General features: G+C 34.8%; 1 protein-coding gene across 1 annotated transcript in view; it reads left to right on the top strand.

Moving 5' to 3' along the window:
• The first annotated feature begins 4,949 nt into the window (after window positions 1-4,949).
• The window catches only part of LOC138695000 (uncharacterized), a 42,439-nt gene continuing 26,472 nt past the window's right edge, over window positions 4,950-20,916 (top strand). The window contains exons 1-5 of the mRNA XM_069819277.1: window positions 4,950-5,060; window positions 6,920-6,988; window positions 9,642-9,801; window positions 13,458-13,578; window positions 16,604-16,814. Of these exons, the coding sequence (XP_069675378.1) occupies window positions 6,922-6,988; window positions 9,642-9,801; window positions 13,458-13,578; window positions 16,604-16,814 (559 nt within the window). The 5' untranslated portion in view covers window positions 4,950-5,060; window positions 6,920-6,921. The remainder of the gene's footprint in view (window positions 5,061-6,919; window positions 6,989-9,641; window positions 9,802-13,457; window positions 13,579-16,603; window positions 16,815-20,916) is intronic.

Genomic DNA, 20,916 nt, shown 5'->3' with positions numbered 1-20,916 from the left:
CAGTATTTTATTGGAGAAGCTTTTCAAAATCTCCGCCATTTACACGCAAACAAGCCTGGGCGCATTCTCTTACTGCCCTGTGCAATAGATCTAACTGCCCGTTTTGTAGTCTGATGTCTGTTGAAGCTCCATTAATTCGTTGGAGCAGATGATTTCTGTCTATAATCTTTGTAACGTACACCTTTCCTTTCATCAAACCCCATACAGAGAAGTCCAGAGGCGTTAATTACACGGCGTGTGTTCCATTGTCGTTCCATGAATGGTAGAAATCATGCTTTGTAAACAAACTTGAATCAAAACAACTGACGGTAAGTTAGTATTTACGAACATCACACAAATTCCACAATTTGGGACATCTGGCCGAAATCTACGGCTGACCACTAGGATCCAGAATACAAAGCAGAGGTTAAATTAAAAATACAATATGATTGCGGAGAGAATACGGAACAAATTACAAATTTAAACACAAAGTACAATTTGATTTAGGAGAAACATGAGATGAAAATACATTGAAGAGTAATGAAATGAAGTAAAAAAAATTACATAGTATTATACAAGTGATGGTGTAAAATGGATAATGAAAATCTTAATACCATTAGACAAATTTTGTTAATGTCCTCATTAGAAAATTTAAGAGAAAGGAGAATGGTTTTGGTTAACTTAAATGAAGTTCCTCTAGCGCCAAAGAGAAGTCCTTTTACTTCCCATGTATTAATATTCATTTTGTATCTATCACTGAAGTGAGGAATACATGGGTTGTAAATAGACTTCTTTTCATCGTTAACGTTATTGGCTTGTTGATCATCCTTCTCAAAACGAGCAGTGGGGCCCCATGGCTTCTTTGATTCCGGCGATCGATGGCTATAATGTCTGCTCTTCTCGTTGACCCATTCTCAGCCAAGCAGTGCACTTCTTCGTAAACCTCCCGCTTTGCCTTCCGAAGAGTGGTTGCGATGGAGCGTCTCACTTTATGGTGGCGATTGTTCCTCAGTAGTTCTCCTTTAGGGCAATAACCCAAAACATGCCCAAAGGTTTCTACTTCGCTGTATCCTGGATGACGACACTTTTGATACTGAAAGGAACGACCTGACACCGATCGTACTGCTGCGATGTTTGTCAATGACAAGTGCAATTATTTTTTGTTTTTACTTTGCCACAACCTAATACAGATTTTCAAAATTTTTAAACCACATTAATTCTACATTTAGATTGTTCACTGCATGTAAGTAACGTAATGGCATGTAGGACAAACTCGACTAATTTCGTAATATTAAGGTTGTAGTGAAAAAATAAGGTTCAAAATAAAAAAGAGTATTTTTATTGTACGTACATTATCAGGTTTTGAGGAAGTTACATGTCAGCATTTTTACCTCAAACAAATTTATACAATAATTACAAACAAGCAATCCAAATAAACAAAAACAAATTAGCACTCTCGAAAGGCTTGTATAATTTCGTAATAGTGGAACTTGCCTAGAAACAAAACGAGGTTCATCTGCGGCAGTTTTCCTTTGTTTTAGACACAAAGTTGCCACTTTAGTATCACACATTCTATTTCTTTCCACGTTATCTGCTATTTGAACATGCTCGACGCGCAAAACATATCGGATATGCTACAAATACACATACAAATATTTCACGTTTCATGCAATTTATATTTATTACACCAGAGAATGTTGTTATATCCTAGAAAAAATTTAAAGCGAGATAAATGGCCTAGTGGAATGAGAAAAATGTTAAGAAAATAACCTTCCAAGGTTAAGTTTTGTTACATAATGAGTGCATTGATACGATTATATTTTGTACCAAGAAGTATACAATGTCAGTACTTACGATTGAAAACAATTTGGACTACAAAACACAGTAAAAAAACTCTTCTTTTAAGAAATGAAATCGGATGGTGCGTTCACTCACAAATTCAAAGCTGTACATATCACAACTCTACAAGTAGTTTCCAAAAACTCCACTCACTTCACGACAAGAGCGCAGTGAAAAAATGATCTATGTTGTTATATATCTTCTGCCAGTCAGACTATACCAACAGAATTACATTTGTGGCTGGTATAAATTCATCTACTTGAGAAGTAATATCAAAAGTGGAAGGAGCATAAGATGGTACATGAGAAGTAACACAAGAATTGAAGGAAGCACAAAAGAGGTATTAGAAGTAACTTCAGAATATGAGAAGTAACATCAGAATTGAAAGGTGCATAAGAAGGAACAAGAGGAGTAATATCAGAATTGGAGAGAGCAACAGAATCAATTTGAGAAATAATATCAAAATTGGAAGGAGCATAAAATGGAACATGAAAAGTAACACTAGAATTGGAGGAAGCACAAAAGAGGTATTAGAAGTAACTTCAGAACATGAGAAGTAACATTAGAATTGAAAGGTGCATAAGAAGAAACAAGAGGAGTAATATCAGAATTGGAGAGAGCAACAGAATCAATTTGAGAAATAATATCAAAATTGGAAGGAGCATAAAATGGAACATGAAAAGTAACACTAGAATTGGAGGAAGTAGAAAAGAGGTATTAGAAGTAACTTCAGAACATGAGAAGTAACATTAGAATTGAAAGGTGCATAAGAAGAAACAAGAGGAGTAATATCAGAATTGGAGATAGCAACAGAATCAATTTGAGAAATAATATCAGAATTGGAAGGAGCATAAAATGGAACATGAAAATTAACACTACAATTGGAGAAAGCACAAAAGAGGTATTAGAAGTAACTTCAGAACATGAGAAGTAACATTAGAATTGAATGGTGCATAAGAAGAAACAAGAGGAGTAATATCAGAATTGGAGAGAGCAACAGAATCAATTTGAGAAATAATATCAAAATTGGAAGAAGCATAAAATGGAACAGGAGAAGTAACTTCAGAACTGAGGGGAGCATAAGAAGCAACATGAGATGTAGCATAAGAATTGCAAGATGCATGAGAAGGAATACGAGAAGTAACACTAAAATTTGAAGAAACCATAAGAAGAAACTAGAAAAATAACATCGGAAGTGGAAGGGTCATGAGAAGGAACATAAATAACATCAGAAATTTAAGGGCTATAAGAGAAAGCAGGATAAGTAATGTCTGAATTGGAGGAAGCATGGCAAATAACATTATGTTATCAGAATTGGATGAAAAATAAGAATGAATATGGCAGGTAACATCAGATTTGGAGGGAGCATAAGATGGAATATGGCAAGTAACATGAGAATTGGAATGAACATAACAATCAAGATGAGAATAAATGAGATGAGTAAAGTGCAATGAGAGTAAGAGAGAGACATGGGAGAGCACAGTGAGAAGTAAGAGCTTAAAGTGAAGAAACAGTAGGGTGAGGGGATTGGCAGTTGAGAAGAAACATGAGAAATTAGTGGGTATGAAGAAAATGGATATGAGTTGAAGGACTTTAAGGGGATGCGCTACTGAATTTTCTAATTTCTACATTTTAAGAGATAATGTATTGAAATTTTAACAGCATATTATGATCATGATTATGAATTAATCAGGAAAATTTCAATGATCCAAGTCAAGAAATAACTCTTTTAAAAATAAAATTTGAAAATAACAATTTATTTTTGGAAACCGTTTTTTTTTGTAATCTAAAACATGAGTTTTCTATGTTTTTTATAGTGCATATTATAGCTGAAACACAGGCTGTGGTAATGTAGCATTGGAATTTAGCATAGGAAGAGTAAAATAAAAAAAAAACATGACATTTCTTCAAAAACTGTCATTTTTCAGAAGCGCATCCCCTTAAGCGAGATGATAAGCAGGAGGAGGAATAGTTATATATGGAGGACAATGAAAATTAAGATTGGAAGGAACAGTTGAGAAAAAAATCGGAATAAGAAAAATCAATGAAAGGAATAGAGTGAAAAAACTACAGTAAGAGGAAAAACAGGATTAGGAGATGAAATATTGTACTTATGGAAATTAATAATATGAGGAATGCAAGGACATGAAATAGAAGAAGGAACAGTATGTTGAGAGAAACATACATAAGATGGGAAATGGGAGGGAAAATGATATGAGAAGGATAAATATAGCCTATACGTAAGCAAATAACAGTGACAGAAGAAGACTGAGAACCTAAGTAATATAAGGAATGAAATGATTGTGACGATGGAAAGAGGTTTGGAATGAGAGATAGGTATAGTACAAGGGGCTGTGTGTGAAATTGAAAACATCTGATAGCTTTACAAAGACTATCATTTAAAATGAAACCAGTATCGCTGTCCATAGTTTCAAAATCCAGTGTAGGTGGGACATTTACTACTAAAATGACATAATTATCTCTTGTCATTGTTCCAAATTCCAAAGGCAAAATTATGTGAAGGTGTTCCATGAAGAACTTGAGGAAAATTCGTAGTCGAAAAAACGAAAAGTTCACTTTTGTTAAATTCTTGGAACTTTCATATTCTTTATATTAGGTGGTAACCTTTGGAATCTTTGTCATACATAATTGCAACTATAACGTTGCGGAGAGCCGGGATTCAGCAAAATTTATATAAATTATCTTCGACAGAGGCGGGGGCTCTAATTGGAGAAATGCTGTGACATATGTAGGAAAAGTGACTCTTAGAGAGGATTTATGTAATGTGCCACTTTTCTCTAACAATGTTATTCCACTGCCTTATTATAATAACCACATATTAATTAACTAATTGACATTTATAATATATTAGTTTAAAATAACATAAATTCTTGTAGACCCTACATGTTTGTAGATATTTACTACACAGACGTATGCAACAAACGTCACTACAATAACTTCGAAAGATACGTAAACATTAGTTCTGGGAACCGTATAATTTAAAAAATCACAATAACTTTTTTCTGAAACTAGTTAAGATATTTTGATAGTTATATGATAGTAAATTAACATCATTATCACTCAAAACTGGACAGCTGCGCACTACCGGATGCCTATGTACTTGCCTGCAGAGCATTATATATTCACCTGTCAGAAATGAACCAAGTTTCCTTGACACAATAAGTATTTATTCGTATGTTCGTAGACTGGAAAAAGCAGTCGGCTCAGAGAAAACCTTGCAGGTATGTAATGCTCCAGAAATTTAACCAATATGTAAGAAATACTATATAACAAAATTTAAGTTAAAGTGAACTTCTCAAAATAAATCAAAATCACTGAGCCGCAACGAAATTAATTCTAGAATTTATTATTATTATTATTATTATTATTATTATTATTATTAATTCTATAACTCTAAGAAGTATTTTATATACTTTAGGTAGGCCTATATTAGATTTACAGTTGGAAACATTAGCATACCGTAATACTATATACCTGTATCTGTAATAAAACAGATGAACTTCAGTGCTTTTAAGAACACTTTCTGATAAGCAATAAGAAGATACGAGATTATTGGCTGCTGATTAAAACCAGGTAGTGCAATTTTAAGATAATTTTTTTCAATACAAGAAATACAACAGTCAAACGGAATATGTTTGTAATGTTCGTGTAACTTTACAGATAGAGCTATTTTCAATGTTAGTCTGAAATTTTTCGAAATACGGTCCAAATTTACCATGAGGAGACATAACGTGTATTAAAATGCATCTAGGTTTCAAAAGTTTGCACTTGGACAATCGGACAATATATGCAAATAATATTTCTTTCGTTATTAATCTTGAAGCACTGTTTGACTAGCAATTCTTTCAATTAATGAAGATCGCAATCTTAAATTTATTGCAATTCATTAACGAAAGTATACACATTGAATATACATAGCTAGTTAATCTCGGAAGATTCTGCTGTCCTATTAATTTCATAAGAGTCTAAATCAAGATTAGGCCTAAGTTAATATCATGTAGTTTGTTTTAATGGAACCAACATTAAAACAGAATTTAAATAAAACTATTACTATTTGTTTTGTCAAGTAATATAACTGTTTTACGTAGACTGTCAAAAGACTAAAGAACTTTCACTCATATACGTCTTTATCTCTTCGTATCAATTTCTTTCCACTGAAATGGTGCTATGAAACAAATATGTTAATGCACATATTTCTATTTGTTCATTACACACAAAAACGTATTCACAGCTACATTACTATTAATATGCATTTCCTCATTAGGATTTGTTTGGGTAATCTAATATAGTCATATCGAATACAAGAGTACAGAAAAATTTTATTACAACTGTAGCTAATAATATTATACTTAACGATTTAAACAAAAATTGTACCAAGAAAATTTAAGTGAAAAGATATTTTAAATTATTCGCCCGAAAACGGACGCTAATAATTTGTCAAGATATGTTAAGTTATACAATAATCCCTTGCTTAACTATTTTAATCTATTGTAAGACAATGAAAAGCTGTTTGCAGATGGTTAAGAAGTTAATAGAAATAAATAAAATTTAAAAAACTGTGAAAATATTCCCAACAAAATTAATTAATTAAGGTCTGGAGACGTATCTTGCTTACAAATCAGCTAAGTGACAATTATAAGCTATTTCATGAAGGAAATGTTTCATATCTCAGTCTCATAAAAAGCAAGAGAGATCGTAAATGATCATATTAAATTTTATCAGCCAATTACTCTACTTAGATTTGTAAGTTTTACAAATTTTCACAGTTACTGAAACATTATATCAAGTTTTAGGTTATCCTTTTACACCTTGACCTACTTATCGTGTAGTGGGGATTGTCAGTATTACAAACAACGATATGAAACAGCACCTATTTAGACATTCCGCGCATGCGTCAATATTCGAAGGCTCCACTACATAATAATGACTCTTCATTTTTAACAGATTTAGAGATATTTTAATTTTTCGAGAGTTCCAACAATATTCAACTCTAAATTTATCACAAGGACTTATAGTCATACATTATTCATTACAATATGTAAATGTTAAACGTACTAACATTCGTGTCTTTATTCCGTAGAAATGTATCTGAATGTGCATTGGATTCTGCTCTTCATGGTGATAGCTGTCCACTCCGCAAGGTATACAGGTAAGAATCAATTGTTGAGCAGTATTCAGTGACATGTTTAATACGGTTTTTCGCTGTATAAATATGGCTGGACTGAGAAATATTACCACATTTCCGATTAAATGTTTGTAGGACATTTACGGCATATTTGTCTATTAGATTATTGAAATTCGATTAGTTTAACTAAAGTGAAATTTCTTTGAGCTGGGTAGAATCGAACGCTATGGAACTAAATTCTGTGACAGACGTTTCAAGAAGGATTCGCATCAAGTTGCTAAAGGATTTGGTCACAACACTATGCTATTGTATAATTAAAGTTGTTGCTGTTGCCGTCTTCCACAAATGTACACAAAATTAGTGTCAGTGGGGTTGTCGTCGGTCAGTGCGTCTTCTGTGTAGTATTGTGACGTTATTTAGTGAAATTATATTGTTGAGAAAATTTTGCTAGAAATATGCCAAAACAATAGGGTGAAACGAAAAAAGATTGTGGCTTGACAAAAGGCCTGATAATGAGTAAAAAACGAAAAAGAGTAGTTTAGAACGAGTGGGAGAATGCTGAACAAGAAAGACATTTTCTATCCTCTTTTCTAAAGTTCAATTACAGTGTGTCAAATATTTCATCTTAATGAACTGTCCTAAACCACCAAAAATCAAGAAACAATCAACGAGTGAAATGCCTGATCGAATAGGTTTCAGGAAATAAGGGGAGTGAGGAGTGAAATTTCTGTTATAAGCTAGAGACTAGATTTTTTGTACACATACTTATATTGATATCAGTAAGAATGAGTTTAGGTTCCATATTTGTAGATTCAGTAATTCAAGAGTTTTTAAAACTTAAAAACATTATAATTTGCATATTTTCAAAATTTTTGTTCTCCCCCAAACTTGTTTTACAGCAGGCCTGTACCTTTCATCTTTCTAGAAAGTTTCTATGCTATCACATTTTTTAGATTCACTCAAGGCATATTTAACGCAAATGCAAGCGGACATATAATTTACAGGTAACAAACGACAGAGCATGATGGTTACTCTGGCAATCGGCATGTTTACTCTTAATGAATGCATGATGACTACTCTCAGAATTCATATCACAGTATCATTGCTGACGTTTACCTTAACAGTGAAGTAAACGGCGATGGACAGACGAAGGACCAATGTATCCAATGTGAACTAGAGTTGGAGCGGGTGATGTCACTTAGCGATACATGAGATGAGGCAAGTTTAGACATGAATCTGCGGATCACGCGACCGCCGAGGCAGTGTAACTCGAGAATACGAAGCGATAGAACGTTAGCAGTGGAGTCTTTTGACTCGTAACAAACCAGACTACAATCTGAATTGAATAACAATCATCAGTAGACAAGCTAAATTGTAAAAGTTACCGAGTGAATTTGAGTGGAAAGAGAAAATTGACAATGTCGAGACATACTCTATGCAGCGCAAATGGGAGTGGGTGTATAAGCAACGGAAAGCAAACAGTAGAGCACTATGATTAGGCCTAATACAGCAGTGACATGTTTATTCTGAATACATGTAAGATGGCACTCTTATGAATACAAATATCGTGAACTACATCGTTTTCATGAAAATAGTTACGGTACTTATTTTATGGACAGCCTGTATACTATTTATCTACTTTTCCTTACCCTTGCATGTAATGATAAGTTGTAATGTCAAGACTTTCAATAAATCGTCTGAAGTCCGTGATATTTAGGTCGTTGTACCGTGTTATAATAGTACATTATGCAACGAGCCCATAATGGTAGTAATTAAGACGCGAGTATGTTTGTTTATGAAACGAGCGCAAGCGAGTTTCATAATTTTCATATGACCGTCTTAATTACCATTATAGGCAAGTTTCATACGACTTTTTATGCTTGACCATATTTCTAACTTGAAATTATTCATAAGTATTCATGTTATTCTTATCTGACTGGGGAGCGAAACTGCCCTAGTGCAATATCTCGTAAATTGTGAGATGTGCACAAACGCGAAAGTATTGATTTTTTTCCGAGAAACAAATGTCATTGACCTTGATATAATCTAGAGAGTAAAATAAACATTAATCTTTATATAACCTTGAAATTGATTTAGACATTGAAAAACGAGATGACAAATTGAATTTATTTGAATATTATTTACAATTAACGCTAATTATTATAGTAACAGAACATAACCTTCTGCGACAGTATTGGATTTCCAGCCTCCGTGACGTTTCGCTAGTTGTCTTTCGATTGCATATCCGAGAATAATCGATTCTTGCGCTTTCATATTGCTGCAATTGTGTTTTCTGATTGGTGGAACACCTGAACTTTAATGAATAGGTGTGCTTTAATGACGTCCATTAAAGGGCTGCTACCAGGTGTATAATTACTACATTTCGGCATGGTCGAGCATAAATGTATGAATATTTCAATTTCAAAGCCTTACACCACATTGCATCATCAGGGATAACAAAAAGATGATACGTTACGAAGAATTCAGTTATAGAGCGTACCTCTTGGTAATGAATTCAACACGTATTTTTTTTTTTTTTTTTTATCTTTTCCTCCCTAATAATGCAGCTGGATGCAGCCGGTACGCAGCTCCGAAAATTGGGACTTTTATGAATGTATGTCATAGTGCTAAGCTTGTGTTGTTTCCATAAGAAAAATTATTTCAAATTTCTCCATAGAAAATCTGGAGAACTACCTGCAGCCGGACAGGATCTCCCGCGATGACTTCCTGTACCCTCCTCCGGGTAGTAATCTCTGTGCCAGGGAATGCATACAGGGGGCACCGCCCATGACTTGCTACTACAAATGGATTGCAGAAGATTATGTCACTCTAGGACCGTAAGTACAAATACAAAAATTATAATCTTTATTACTTTGTCAATTGTAGTAGTAGCAATAATAATAGGAAAGTAGCAGTAGCAGTATCAGTATTATTATCAGTATCGGTATCAGTAGCAGTATCAGTATCAGTAGCAGTATTAGTATCGGTATCAGTAGCAGTAGCAATAGCAGTATCAGTATCAGTGGCAGTATCAGTATCACTATCAGTATCAGTATCATTATCAGTAGCAATATCAGTAGCAGTACCAGTAGCTGTAGCAGTATCATTATCAGTAGCAGTAGCATTATCAGTATCAGTAGCAGTATCATTATCAGTATCAATAGCAGTATCAGTATCATTATCAGTATCAGTAGCAGCAGCAGTATCAGTAGCAGTATCAGTATCAGTAGCAGTATCAGTAGCAGTAGCAATATCAGTAGCAGTACCAGTAGCAATAGCAGTATCATTATCAGTAGCAGTAGCAGTAGCAGAAGCAGTAGCAATATCAGTAGCAATACCAGTAGCAATAGCAGTATCATTATCAGTATCAGTAGGAATATCATCAGTCAGTAGCAGTATCATTATCAGTAGCAGTATCAGTTTCAGTAGCAATATCAGTAACAGTATCAGTAACAGTATCAGTAGCAGTATCAGTAGCAGAATCAGTATCAGTAGCAGTATCAGTATCATTATCAGTAGCAGTAGCATTATCAATAGCAGTAGCATTATCAGTATCAGCAGCAATACATACAACATACAAACAACGCCCCACCAACATAACACTGACGACAGTAATCGCCGAAAATGAAGACGAGCTGCAGCCACAGTAGTTCGAGAGACACTGATACTACTCCGGTGTCGAAACGGTACCGTCTGTCATTAAGATACATTACCTTTTTTAACATTTCAAACACTTTTTAAGTTTTAATTTGTGAAAGTTTTATATTCAGTAGCAGCAGTAATAGTATTAGTGTTAGTTGGGAGGCCGGAGGGAAAAAGATCTTTGGGGAGGCCGAGGCGTAGATGGGAGGATAATATTAAAATGGATTTGAGGGAGGTGGGATATGATGATAGAGACTGGATTAATCTTGCACAGGATAGGGACCAATGGCGGGCTTATGTGAGGGCGACAATGAACCTCCGAGTTTCTTAAAAGTCATTTTTAAGAAAGTAGCAGTATCAGTAGTAGCAATAGCAGCGGTATTTTATTTAGCAAACTTTCCAACTGCAAATAGTAGGTCTCCATAAGGTAGAAATTGAAATTCTGTAAAATTGTTCCTGTATCCCTCTACCAGGGACAGAGTTTTTTACGGACTGGTACCGGCAGAAAAGTATATTCTATTATCCATGTGCTAAAAAGGATAAATGTTCATCTTCCCTCTTGCTTAAAAAAGTCCCTTGTGGAGACGCTTGTATTTCCCTATTTTGACTATGCTGACATTGTACTGACTGACCTTTCCAGCGACAACAAAACGAAACTTCAACGTGCTCATAACTTGTGTGTACGTTTTGTAAGCAATGTTCGTAAATATGATTATATTACCCCATCCCTGGAAACAACAGGTTGGCTTAAACTAGATAAGAAAAGAAATTTACATTCACTTCTCCTTCTTTTCGAAATCTTGAACTCTTCTATTCCTTCGTACCTGTCGTCTCGCTTTAGTTACCTTTCTTCCCACCACAATCTGAACACACGCTCTCGCCATGAAACAATAATAACAATACCATCCCATCGCACCTCCTCATACTCATCCTCTTTCACAATAGCTCTGCCAAGACTCTGGAATTCGTTACCTGCTAGCATCAGGGACTGTCGAAATAAAATTCAATTCAAACGCAAACTTACTAGGCACTTGGCCAGTAATTGAAACTTCTTCAGACATGGTTTCTTGTAAATAGTTCTCTTAATCTATCACAAAATATTTCAAAATCCGGTAATTTCATTACTATAGATTCTTGTTATTGTAGGTTTAATTTGTAATTCAGTAAATACAAAAATATTCTTTGTTCTTAACTTCTATGTTAAAATGTCTAGCTTTCATTATCCAGGTAATCTTGTTGTTCTTTAATTTTTATTGTAATTGTAATTGTAAATTTAATGTTCATTGTAATATTATTGTTCATATTATAGTTGTAATCCCCTGGTAGAGGGGCAGAGAAGGCCTGACGGCCTTATCTCTACCAGGTTAAATAAATAAATATTACTACTAAATCTATATATACATATATATATATATATATATATATATATATATATATATATACATATATAATTTGAACTGGTAATGGAAATTACGGGAAAACGGCTGGACGGATTTTAATAAATGACCCCTCATTTTGAAGCTTTGAACTCAAAGTTTTTCGGAAAAAGAGTAGTTTTCAGTGAAATGTCAATTTTTAAACATAGACTAATTTTCCTATTTTCCAAAATCCATCTGTCGTCAGTTTTGAGAACTAGCTAATAGCATTCACGGCCGACTTGATATAACCTTCGCTTTTTTGTAAAGGAGAAGCGAAGCGAGCATCAAGTCGGCCGTGTTGCATTTCAGAATAAAACAGAACACATACTACAGTAAACAATATTACACGAAGGCCATGATCTGCAAGAATGCTGACATATTTAGAGCTCAAATTAAATTGGTTATTAAAAACTTAACTTACTAAAAATAATTTACAGATTCGATTCTGTGGTGTGTAATTTTCTGGGTACAGCTGTGTATTGGATTTTAAAAACTACAAAAGTTGAGGTGGTTTGATGACATTATTACCATTATAAATTAAATATTATAGTAGTTAATCCCATGATGTGACTATTTTTCATTAATTATACATATTAATGCTATATTTATGATATTAAAGTGAAACGTTTTGGTGTTATATAATAGATGTAGAGAACAACTTAAATTAGATTTTGATTTCTATATTTTACTGAATGGCGGCTATATAGTATATATAGTATATGTTACTGAAAGCTATAAAACTTACGTAAGATAATAATATTATTAAAAATCAAATATTTTTATAATTATTAAGTGGGGTTGGGTCTTTGTCATATATTAATGGCGGTGTGGTGTAGATATTTATGCGTGGTTCTCTGCAGTATTTGCTCGAGAGACAATATCTTTCATTGTTATGGAAGCAAATAACTTTCGGAATGTCTGGCATTCTTCATTGAAAATAAATCTGAAAAATGTTTATTTGAACGTCTAATGAACTTAGTTTGCAGCATTTGCTGCACAAGCCACTAGTACTACTATAATTGCGACACGGACATCATTGCTTTTCTTATCTACAAAAAGAAGTCTTACTAGGGATTGTATCGCACTTTAAATACCATAAAATCCTTATGATGACTTAGCAGTAGTAGTAGTAGTAGTAGTAGTGTTGGTGGTGGTGGTGGTGGTGGTGGTGGTGGTGGTGGCGGCGGCGGCGGTGGTAGTGGTGGTGGTTGTGGTAGTGGCTGTGTAGAGTCAGCTCCTTTCGGAAAATGGATTTCTGTCTTATTTTCTTAAAATATTCAGTGTGACTTTTACGGTAAAAAGATTTAATCTAAATTCGGCTAAAGAAGGAGAACTTTGGATGTATTCTGAGAAGCAATAGACCTAATATAGGATGTATTCTTGTGATAACAGTTCAAGAGAGTTACTATTGATATTTTAATTTCTCGTTACAGAGAATGCGGCGATTGTCCAAATACTCCCGACGACTGCGACAGGCCTCAGTGCGTGGTGGGAGATGGAAACGAAAAGTCTATCCTCGCAATCAACAGAATGGTACCGGGACCAATTATAGAGGTGAGTTTAATAAACGTTGTAACTGAATAACCTAAGAGAGGAAAAATAAAATTTTAAGAGATAAAATCAAAATAAAATGCAAGGTATCATTTCAGAACTAATTTACTGTTGTGCCACTGAAGGATCAGAAGTTTTGAGCTGCTCCTTCCTCAATTATTTTTCATATCACCCTTTCTATTTCGTTATTTCTTAGATAACCCCCCTCCCCAATACTCGCGCGACATACATTTGTAACCCACTGCTGTTCATTACGTCTTTACATCTCCGCTTTCAATGCTGATAGCGTGAAATTTTCAATATCTTCCTCTTACAGTTTTCCCCTCATGTCTGGAGTGTTTGGATGTAATTGTTACATTTTTCTGTGTAGTAACATATGTTCTTATAGTAGATTACAAATGTAAACAGCGCGAGTACTAATGATAATGTTTTTAACATGAGAGAATACAAGAGAATTTTTCGATATCCCTATTTGTAATTTAACTTATTCCTATAAGCCGTAAAAATGTCCGTTAGTAAGCATATAAGGGCAAAATTGCAGCAAAAAGTAGAAAATTTCCTAAATAATTACCAATTGACAATAAAAGACCGAAAAATATACAAAAATGCATAATAAATATAGCCTACGCTATATTAGTTCGTGATGAATTGATGCGAGTTTACTGCATCCTGCATTCTCTGTGATGTCTCAGAAAAAAATACTTTATGCTCGACCATGCCGAAATGTAGTAATTAAACACCTGGTAGCAGCCCTTTAATGGACCTCATTAAAGTGCACCTATTCATTAAAGTTCAGGTGTTCCACCAATCAGAAAATACCATTGTAGCAATATGAAAGGGCTAATATCGATTATTCTCGGATATGCAATCGAAAGACAACTCTCTAGATTATATCAAGGTCAATGTCGAGATTTGTTTCGCGGAAAAAATCAATACTTTCGCGTCTGCACACATCTCACAATTTACGAGGTATTGCACTAGGTCAGTTCCGCTCCTCGGGCAGATAAGAATAACATGAATACTTATGAATAATTTCAAGTTAGAAATATGGTCGAGCATAAAAGTCGTATGAAACTTGACTATAATGGTAATTAAGACGCTCGTATGAAAATTATAAAACTCGCTAGCGCTCGTTTCATAAACATTCTCGCGTCTTAATTATTACCATTATAGGCTCGTTGCATAATGTACTATTATCAACTTCCAACCTTACTAATGGCATTACCAATTGAGAGGGTAGCCGGAAAATGAGCACATAGGACTATAGGCCGTTTTTCGGGGGAAAGTTTAATACGATTCTCCGTTTTAAAATCTACTTGCTTACGTAGTTTCGTTTCAATATCTTGTAAACAGACGGCAGGATAGCTAATTGAATGAACACATGCACCCTTGCGTAGTTGTGGAATTCAGCAAACATCACTGAAGATGATCCTCAAAGTGAGTGTGAGACCATACATGATGTGCACTAAAGTGTAAACTGCATTCAGGAGATAAACTTTTAAGTGAGTGTGAATCCATTTTAGATTACTAACAAATAACCTATAATCTGTATTCTACACCCAACAGATATTTTTCATTTTTACGTATGACGTAAACTATGGGATTATATGAAGAGTCCACTGCAAGAATGATGGATGTCATTTGGAATACATTTTTCAGGAGAGGCAATTGAAAGTTTGAAATTCTTAGTGCTCAAAGCTTAACTGTGATTTTCCGGTCATTGCTGGACAATGACTATCATTGTTAATGTCATATAAGTCTCTATGTACATTGTATATGTCTTAAGCTATGCATTGACAGTCTTGGTTCATTTTCGACAAGAAAGTGACATTCATCACTCTTGCAGTGGACTCTTCATATGTGACAAATATAATTTTACTAAAATTATTATGAACTTGTAAACCTCTGTAATGTGCGCTGATCAATGCTGATGTCTAGTTCCTGCTAAAATGTAATCATATTGAAATTAATTTGATAAAATAAACTTGTTCTGTGGAAAAAGGATCTATAAAATGCTTCAATATATAAACACTATTAAAGTCGAAATGCATTATTTAACAAAAACTTGTAGACCAATATTATTGTTATTTTGATAAAAGTGCACACAAATCGAAAATACAAAGAAATAAATAAATCTGCCAATCATTGAAACATGATTTTTGCTTATCGGCCCTTTTTCTGGGTACCGCCTCAATTATTACATTATATAGCAGTGCTACCTCACATTAATATTTGTTTTCTTAATAAAATGTTTGTCCCATGGTACAACATTTAAGCAATTAATTACATATTTTCTTTCATGGCTTGTTTTTTTTTAGTTTCTTTTTCATAATCTCCAATTTTATTAATTATAACTCAAATATTATTTCGTTTTCGTACAGGATGATGATACACTCCAAGTAATAAAAACGATAATTCTGTTCAGAATATGTCCGACTTTCTTAATTTTGCACTTTGTTCAGGCCAAATTAAGTTTTTCGTAGGCAGTAAAATTTTCACATCTGCCACTCATATGTCATTAAAGTTCACCTGCATAATCTGCGAATTCATTATAAAACTCGAACTGTGTAGGCCTATTATTTGATGCTTTTTAAAGTAGACCTATTTCCCACGTACGGTATGCTTCGTGACAAAACATAAGAGCCTTCTCTTCTGGAAGAAAGTTCATAAATTCATTATTTCTGTAAGCGTTTCCACTGTGGGCCAGCGTTTCTGGCGCGTGTCCGTGAGTAAAAATCCAGTCGGTGAGCATTTGTTGCCAGTGCAGCTGAGAACGGTACCAACCAAATATACTTCACGTCAGCAATCTGCCAATCACATTTGTCAGCTTTCTCATCCACAGACAAAGATAGGATACTCGCTGTCAACGTTCTCATTACTTTCTTCACACGCCAGAAACGGTTATAGTGCCCATACGCTGTACGTCGAAATAAATCGTGAGTGAAATCATCCATGAGTGTGTAATGGAGTGGTATCAAGGAAGACCGTCATGTTCTGTCATAAACTTTAACAGTATTTCAACTCGCAGGTATGTCTTGGAGATCGCGTGATTGTGGACCTTCAAAACAACATGGCGGGGGCTCAGACAGCAATCCATTGGCACGGAGTTTTTCAAAAGAACTACCAATATATGGACGGCGTGCCCATGATTACGCAGTGCTCTATTAATGAAGGGACTAGTTTCCGATATGACTTTCGTGCAAACAATGAGGGAACTCACTACTGGCATTCACATGACGGTAAGTTTCAAAAATATTTTAGATCAATAATAATAATAATAATAATAATAATAATAATAATAATAATAATCATCATCATCATCATCATCTAAATCTTCACACTGAGCTTTGTTTTTGTTTCTGTACAATTCATAGTATAATGAACATAACCTCAGAATGAAATTATTCTATTTTCGATAAGATTGCATTTTGATCACTTGAGAAATAGTAAATTTACGAAATATGAATTCCAACTGGGTTGGATATTTCCACGTATACCTAAGATTCACATTCAGCCTACAGTATCTCCAAAAAATTGAATTCTGACGTAGACGAGAAATGGTAGATAATTTTCCGTGGAAACCACAGAGACCTAAAAGTTCCTTTTACGTACTCAACATATTTTTTACTTCCAAAGAAGATGCGATCGGGTCTCAACCTACGAATCTTTAACCCAGCAGCAAGAGTGGTAATCACTACCAAAGATTAAAAATTAGAGGCAACAATCTACAGTAATGCGGCAAGGTGCATTAGAAATGCGAAAGCGCCCGATTGTTAAGCAGACAGCTGGTTGTTTATACCGTAAGTCGAGGTCAAGATATCATATCGCTTTTATCACGGACAAATGCGACAACATTGTCCTAAAATATTTTTTTATCAGAAACGAAGATTGTAATTCGAAAACCTGTTATTACATGAAGGTAATGTAGACCATCAACACGCAAAGAATACTTCCACACAATACTGTTCACTTTATATTCGTAATTTATCAACTAGTTAGCGGTTGCCAGATAAAAATTCGACAAGAAACGTGTTTGGTCACGGCTGTAAATTTAAATACTGTTACAGAATTTCGAAATAATATTCCTCAAATTCCTAGAAAAAAATGAGGAAAAAATATTATGATAAATTCAAAGAAAGTAGTTGTATAACAATTTTCTAGCCTATTACACTGTATATTAAAATAAACTTAACATCGATCAAACCATCTATTCTTTACACAATTGTTTAAGGCAGAGTTAATTACAACAAGACACGGTAGACCCATACATTTATTATTTGTATTTATGTGCATTGGAATTCAGTGCAATAGTGGCTTATGGAAGAAAAGTTCAAGGTAAATATTCAACAACCAAACATATACAAGGACATCACAATTTAAGTCACACGGAGTTAGTGTGCACTCGAAGTTGATTGCTTGACGGTTGTCAGCCCACTTTGAGGTCTGTGGATATAGAGGGAAAAATTGGATCGGTGTCGCGTAGAGTTCCCGGGTAGCTCAATTGGTAGAGCGTTGGTACGTTAAACCAAAGGTCCCGGGTTCGATGCCCGGCCCAGGGACAATTTTTCCCTCGAAATTATTCAAATCAACTTTACAGGGAGTTATATCTGAAATCTTGATTTGCATAATACACGTCACGGTTCGTTAACAGAAAACCACAATTTGTCACACGGAGTTAGTGTGCACTCGAAGTTGGTTGCTTGACGGTTGTCAGCCCACTTTGAGGTCTGTGGATATAGAGGGAAAAATTGGATCGGTGTCGGGTAGAGTTCCCGGGTAGCTCAGTTGGCAGAGCGTTGGTACGTTTAACCAAAGGTCCCGGGTTCGATGCCCGGCCCAGGAACAATTTTTCCCTCGAAATTATTCAAATCAACTTTACAAGGAGTTATACCTGAAATCTTGATTTGCATCATTTTATTTTACTAACATTTCTAATATTAACCTGGCTATACCTTTGGGTTAACACTTGAGAAACGAAAACACCGTTTGCTACCCTCTTCCATGACTGGAGTTCAATGATACTGGCGTAAAATACAAACAAATCACTTTACTAGGTATAGGAGGGCAGAAAAATAGTTCATTCATTTACGTAAACTAGGAAATATCGCGATTTTGAGTTTATTTTCATTAGGTTTTGTGTAATCAAAATACAGTACTGTATTAACAATATGTGTTTTTACTCATGAACTGAGTTATCCATTCGCACGTATTCACTATGCAGTGTATATTATACTGTCTACAGCACATTAACGTACAATATAGAGAATGAAGTTAAATTGAAAAATAATCATAATATGAATATTTAAATACATATTTGAAAATGCTGGCCGTTGATTTCGATACAGGCTTCAATTCTTTTGTAAATATTATCGCACTATAGAGTGTCGTATCTAATCCCAATTACCAGTTTCGTCCTTCATACTAGTAACTCATGTTGAAATAATTCTGTACCTTCTCTAAAAAAGAGTATCTTACGTACTGTAAATTCAAGCTTCACTTCTGCCCGATCCCAAAAGATAAAATTACTCACTCTGTCCGTCCAAGTGGTTATGTCGCAGTGTCGTAGAAGGGGGGAGGGAAATCACGTGACAATCAATTACTTAATAATAATTTTATATATATATATATATATATATATATATATATATATACCTACACACGATTTTTAATAACCAATCGAAAGTTATTTGTAGCATAACAGTAACGAATGAATAACCGAAAAGTGAATGCGTCCAAGTCTGTAACTTCCGAAACTTCTGGAGCAGGCCTATTATATTATTGTCATTATAATAGCAATCTACTGTGTGAAAATGAAGCTTTAAAGATAAATTTGCACCAGAATAGCTAAATTGATTTGCACTTCCCACCACCCTTATTAGGCTACATCTGGTAAAATGTTATTGGAAGAATCAAGACTAAACATAGGCCACATAAAATCAGAGGGGAACTTGTCCCTTAATCTGGGCTATGTTAGGCTCAGCTATTACAGAAAGATACGTGTCTGTGCTGTTAAAATCAATCCGTATATGTCCCTTGTAAATTTACGAATCTTTTGATAGCCTGCTGTTCAGGGTTTAATGAATAAATTGTAAATGCTAAGGATATCTTCGTTATTATATGTGTATTTCAATAGTTCAATATATTTTGATAGATTTTTTTTTATTTTATTGGGTTATTTTACGACGCTGTATCAACATCTAGGTTATTTAGCGTCTGAATGAAATGAAGGTGATAATGCCAGTGAAATGAGTCCGGGGTCCAGCACCGAAAGTTACTCAGCATTTGCTAGTATTGGGTTGAGGGAAAACGCCGGAAATAACCTCAACCAGGTAACTTGCCCCGACCGGGATTCGAACCCGGGCCACCTGGTTTCGCGGCCAGACGCTCTGACCGTTACTCCACAGGTGTGGACTATTTTGATAGATGAATTATTATTTTTACTGCGGAATATGTATGGTAAGACTTTCCTGTGTTAAATTTCAACGTACCTCGTTTATATGTTTCGACGTGTTTATGGGTCATCTTCAGAACTGGTCGTTGTTGGTCTTGGCGCCACTTGTTCTGTTTCCTGTGAGGGTGTGTTCCTGTGGTATAGTGTAGAGTCAAAGAGTGTGTGTGTTTTGAAGTTAAGTTGTGTGTTGAGAATTTCGTTGGGCTGTATTTTTGTGTGTCTGTATATTTCATATTGTTCTAGTGTGTAAACGAGATACGTTGAAATTTAACACAGGAAAGTCTTACCATACATATTCCGAAGTGATACAGTGTTAAAAGTTGTGTAATCAAGATGTATTATTTTTAGTTGAACATCTGGAGATTAATTTTGTGGAGTTAGCCTACAGAATATGGGCGACAGATGAGCTCTAATTTCTGTTAGATCACCCCCACTTTATGTCGCTGAACACTGATTTCCTTAACAATCAAACGTTCATCACATATGAGGCATAATATATCTTCTTTTTCCATCAATATGGCATTATGAGCCTATTCGACTGAAAGTTCTATACGCCATTTTCCGTGTCTCATGGTGAATAACAAATGTACACCACTTCCTCATAATATCTACTTCTTATTTTTATTTATTGGGTTATTTTACGACGCTGTATCAACATCTAGGTTATTTAGCGTCTGAATGAAATGAAGGTGATTAATGCCGGTGAAATGAGTCCGGGGTCCAGCACCGAAAGATACCCAGCATTTGCTCGTATTGGGTTGAGGGAAAACCCCGGAAAAAAACCTCAACCAGGTAACTTGCCCCAACCGGGATTCGAACCCGGGCCACCTGGTTTCGCAGCCAGATACTTCTTATTGTTGCGTGCTCAGCGTAGCCTACTCTAGCGGCGT

This window comes from Periplaneta americana, chromosome 1 (assembly GCF_040183065.1).
Source record: "Periplaneta americana isolate PAMFEO1 chromosome 1, P.americana_PAMFEO1_priV1, whole genome shotgun sequence".
NCBI lineage: Eukaryota > Metazoa > Arthropoda > Insecta > Blattodea > Blattidae > Periplaneta > Periplaneta americana.
This window is presented reverse-complemented; position numbering and strand designations above follow the sequence as displayed.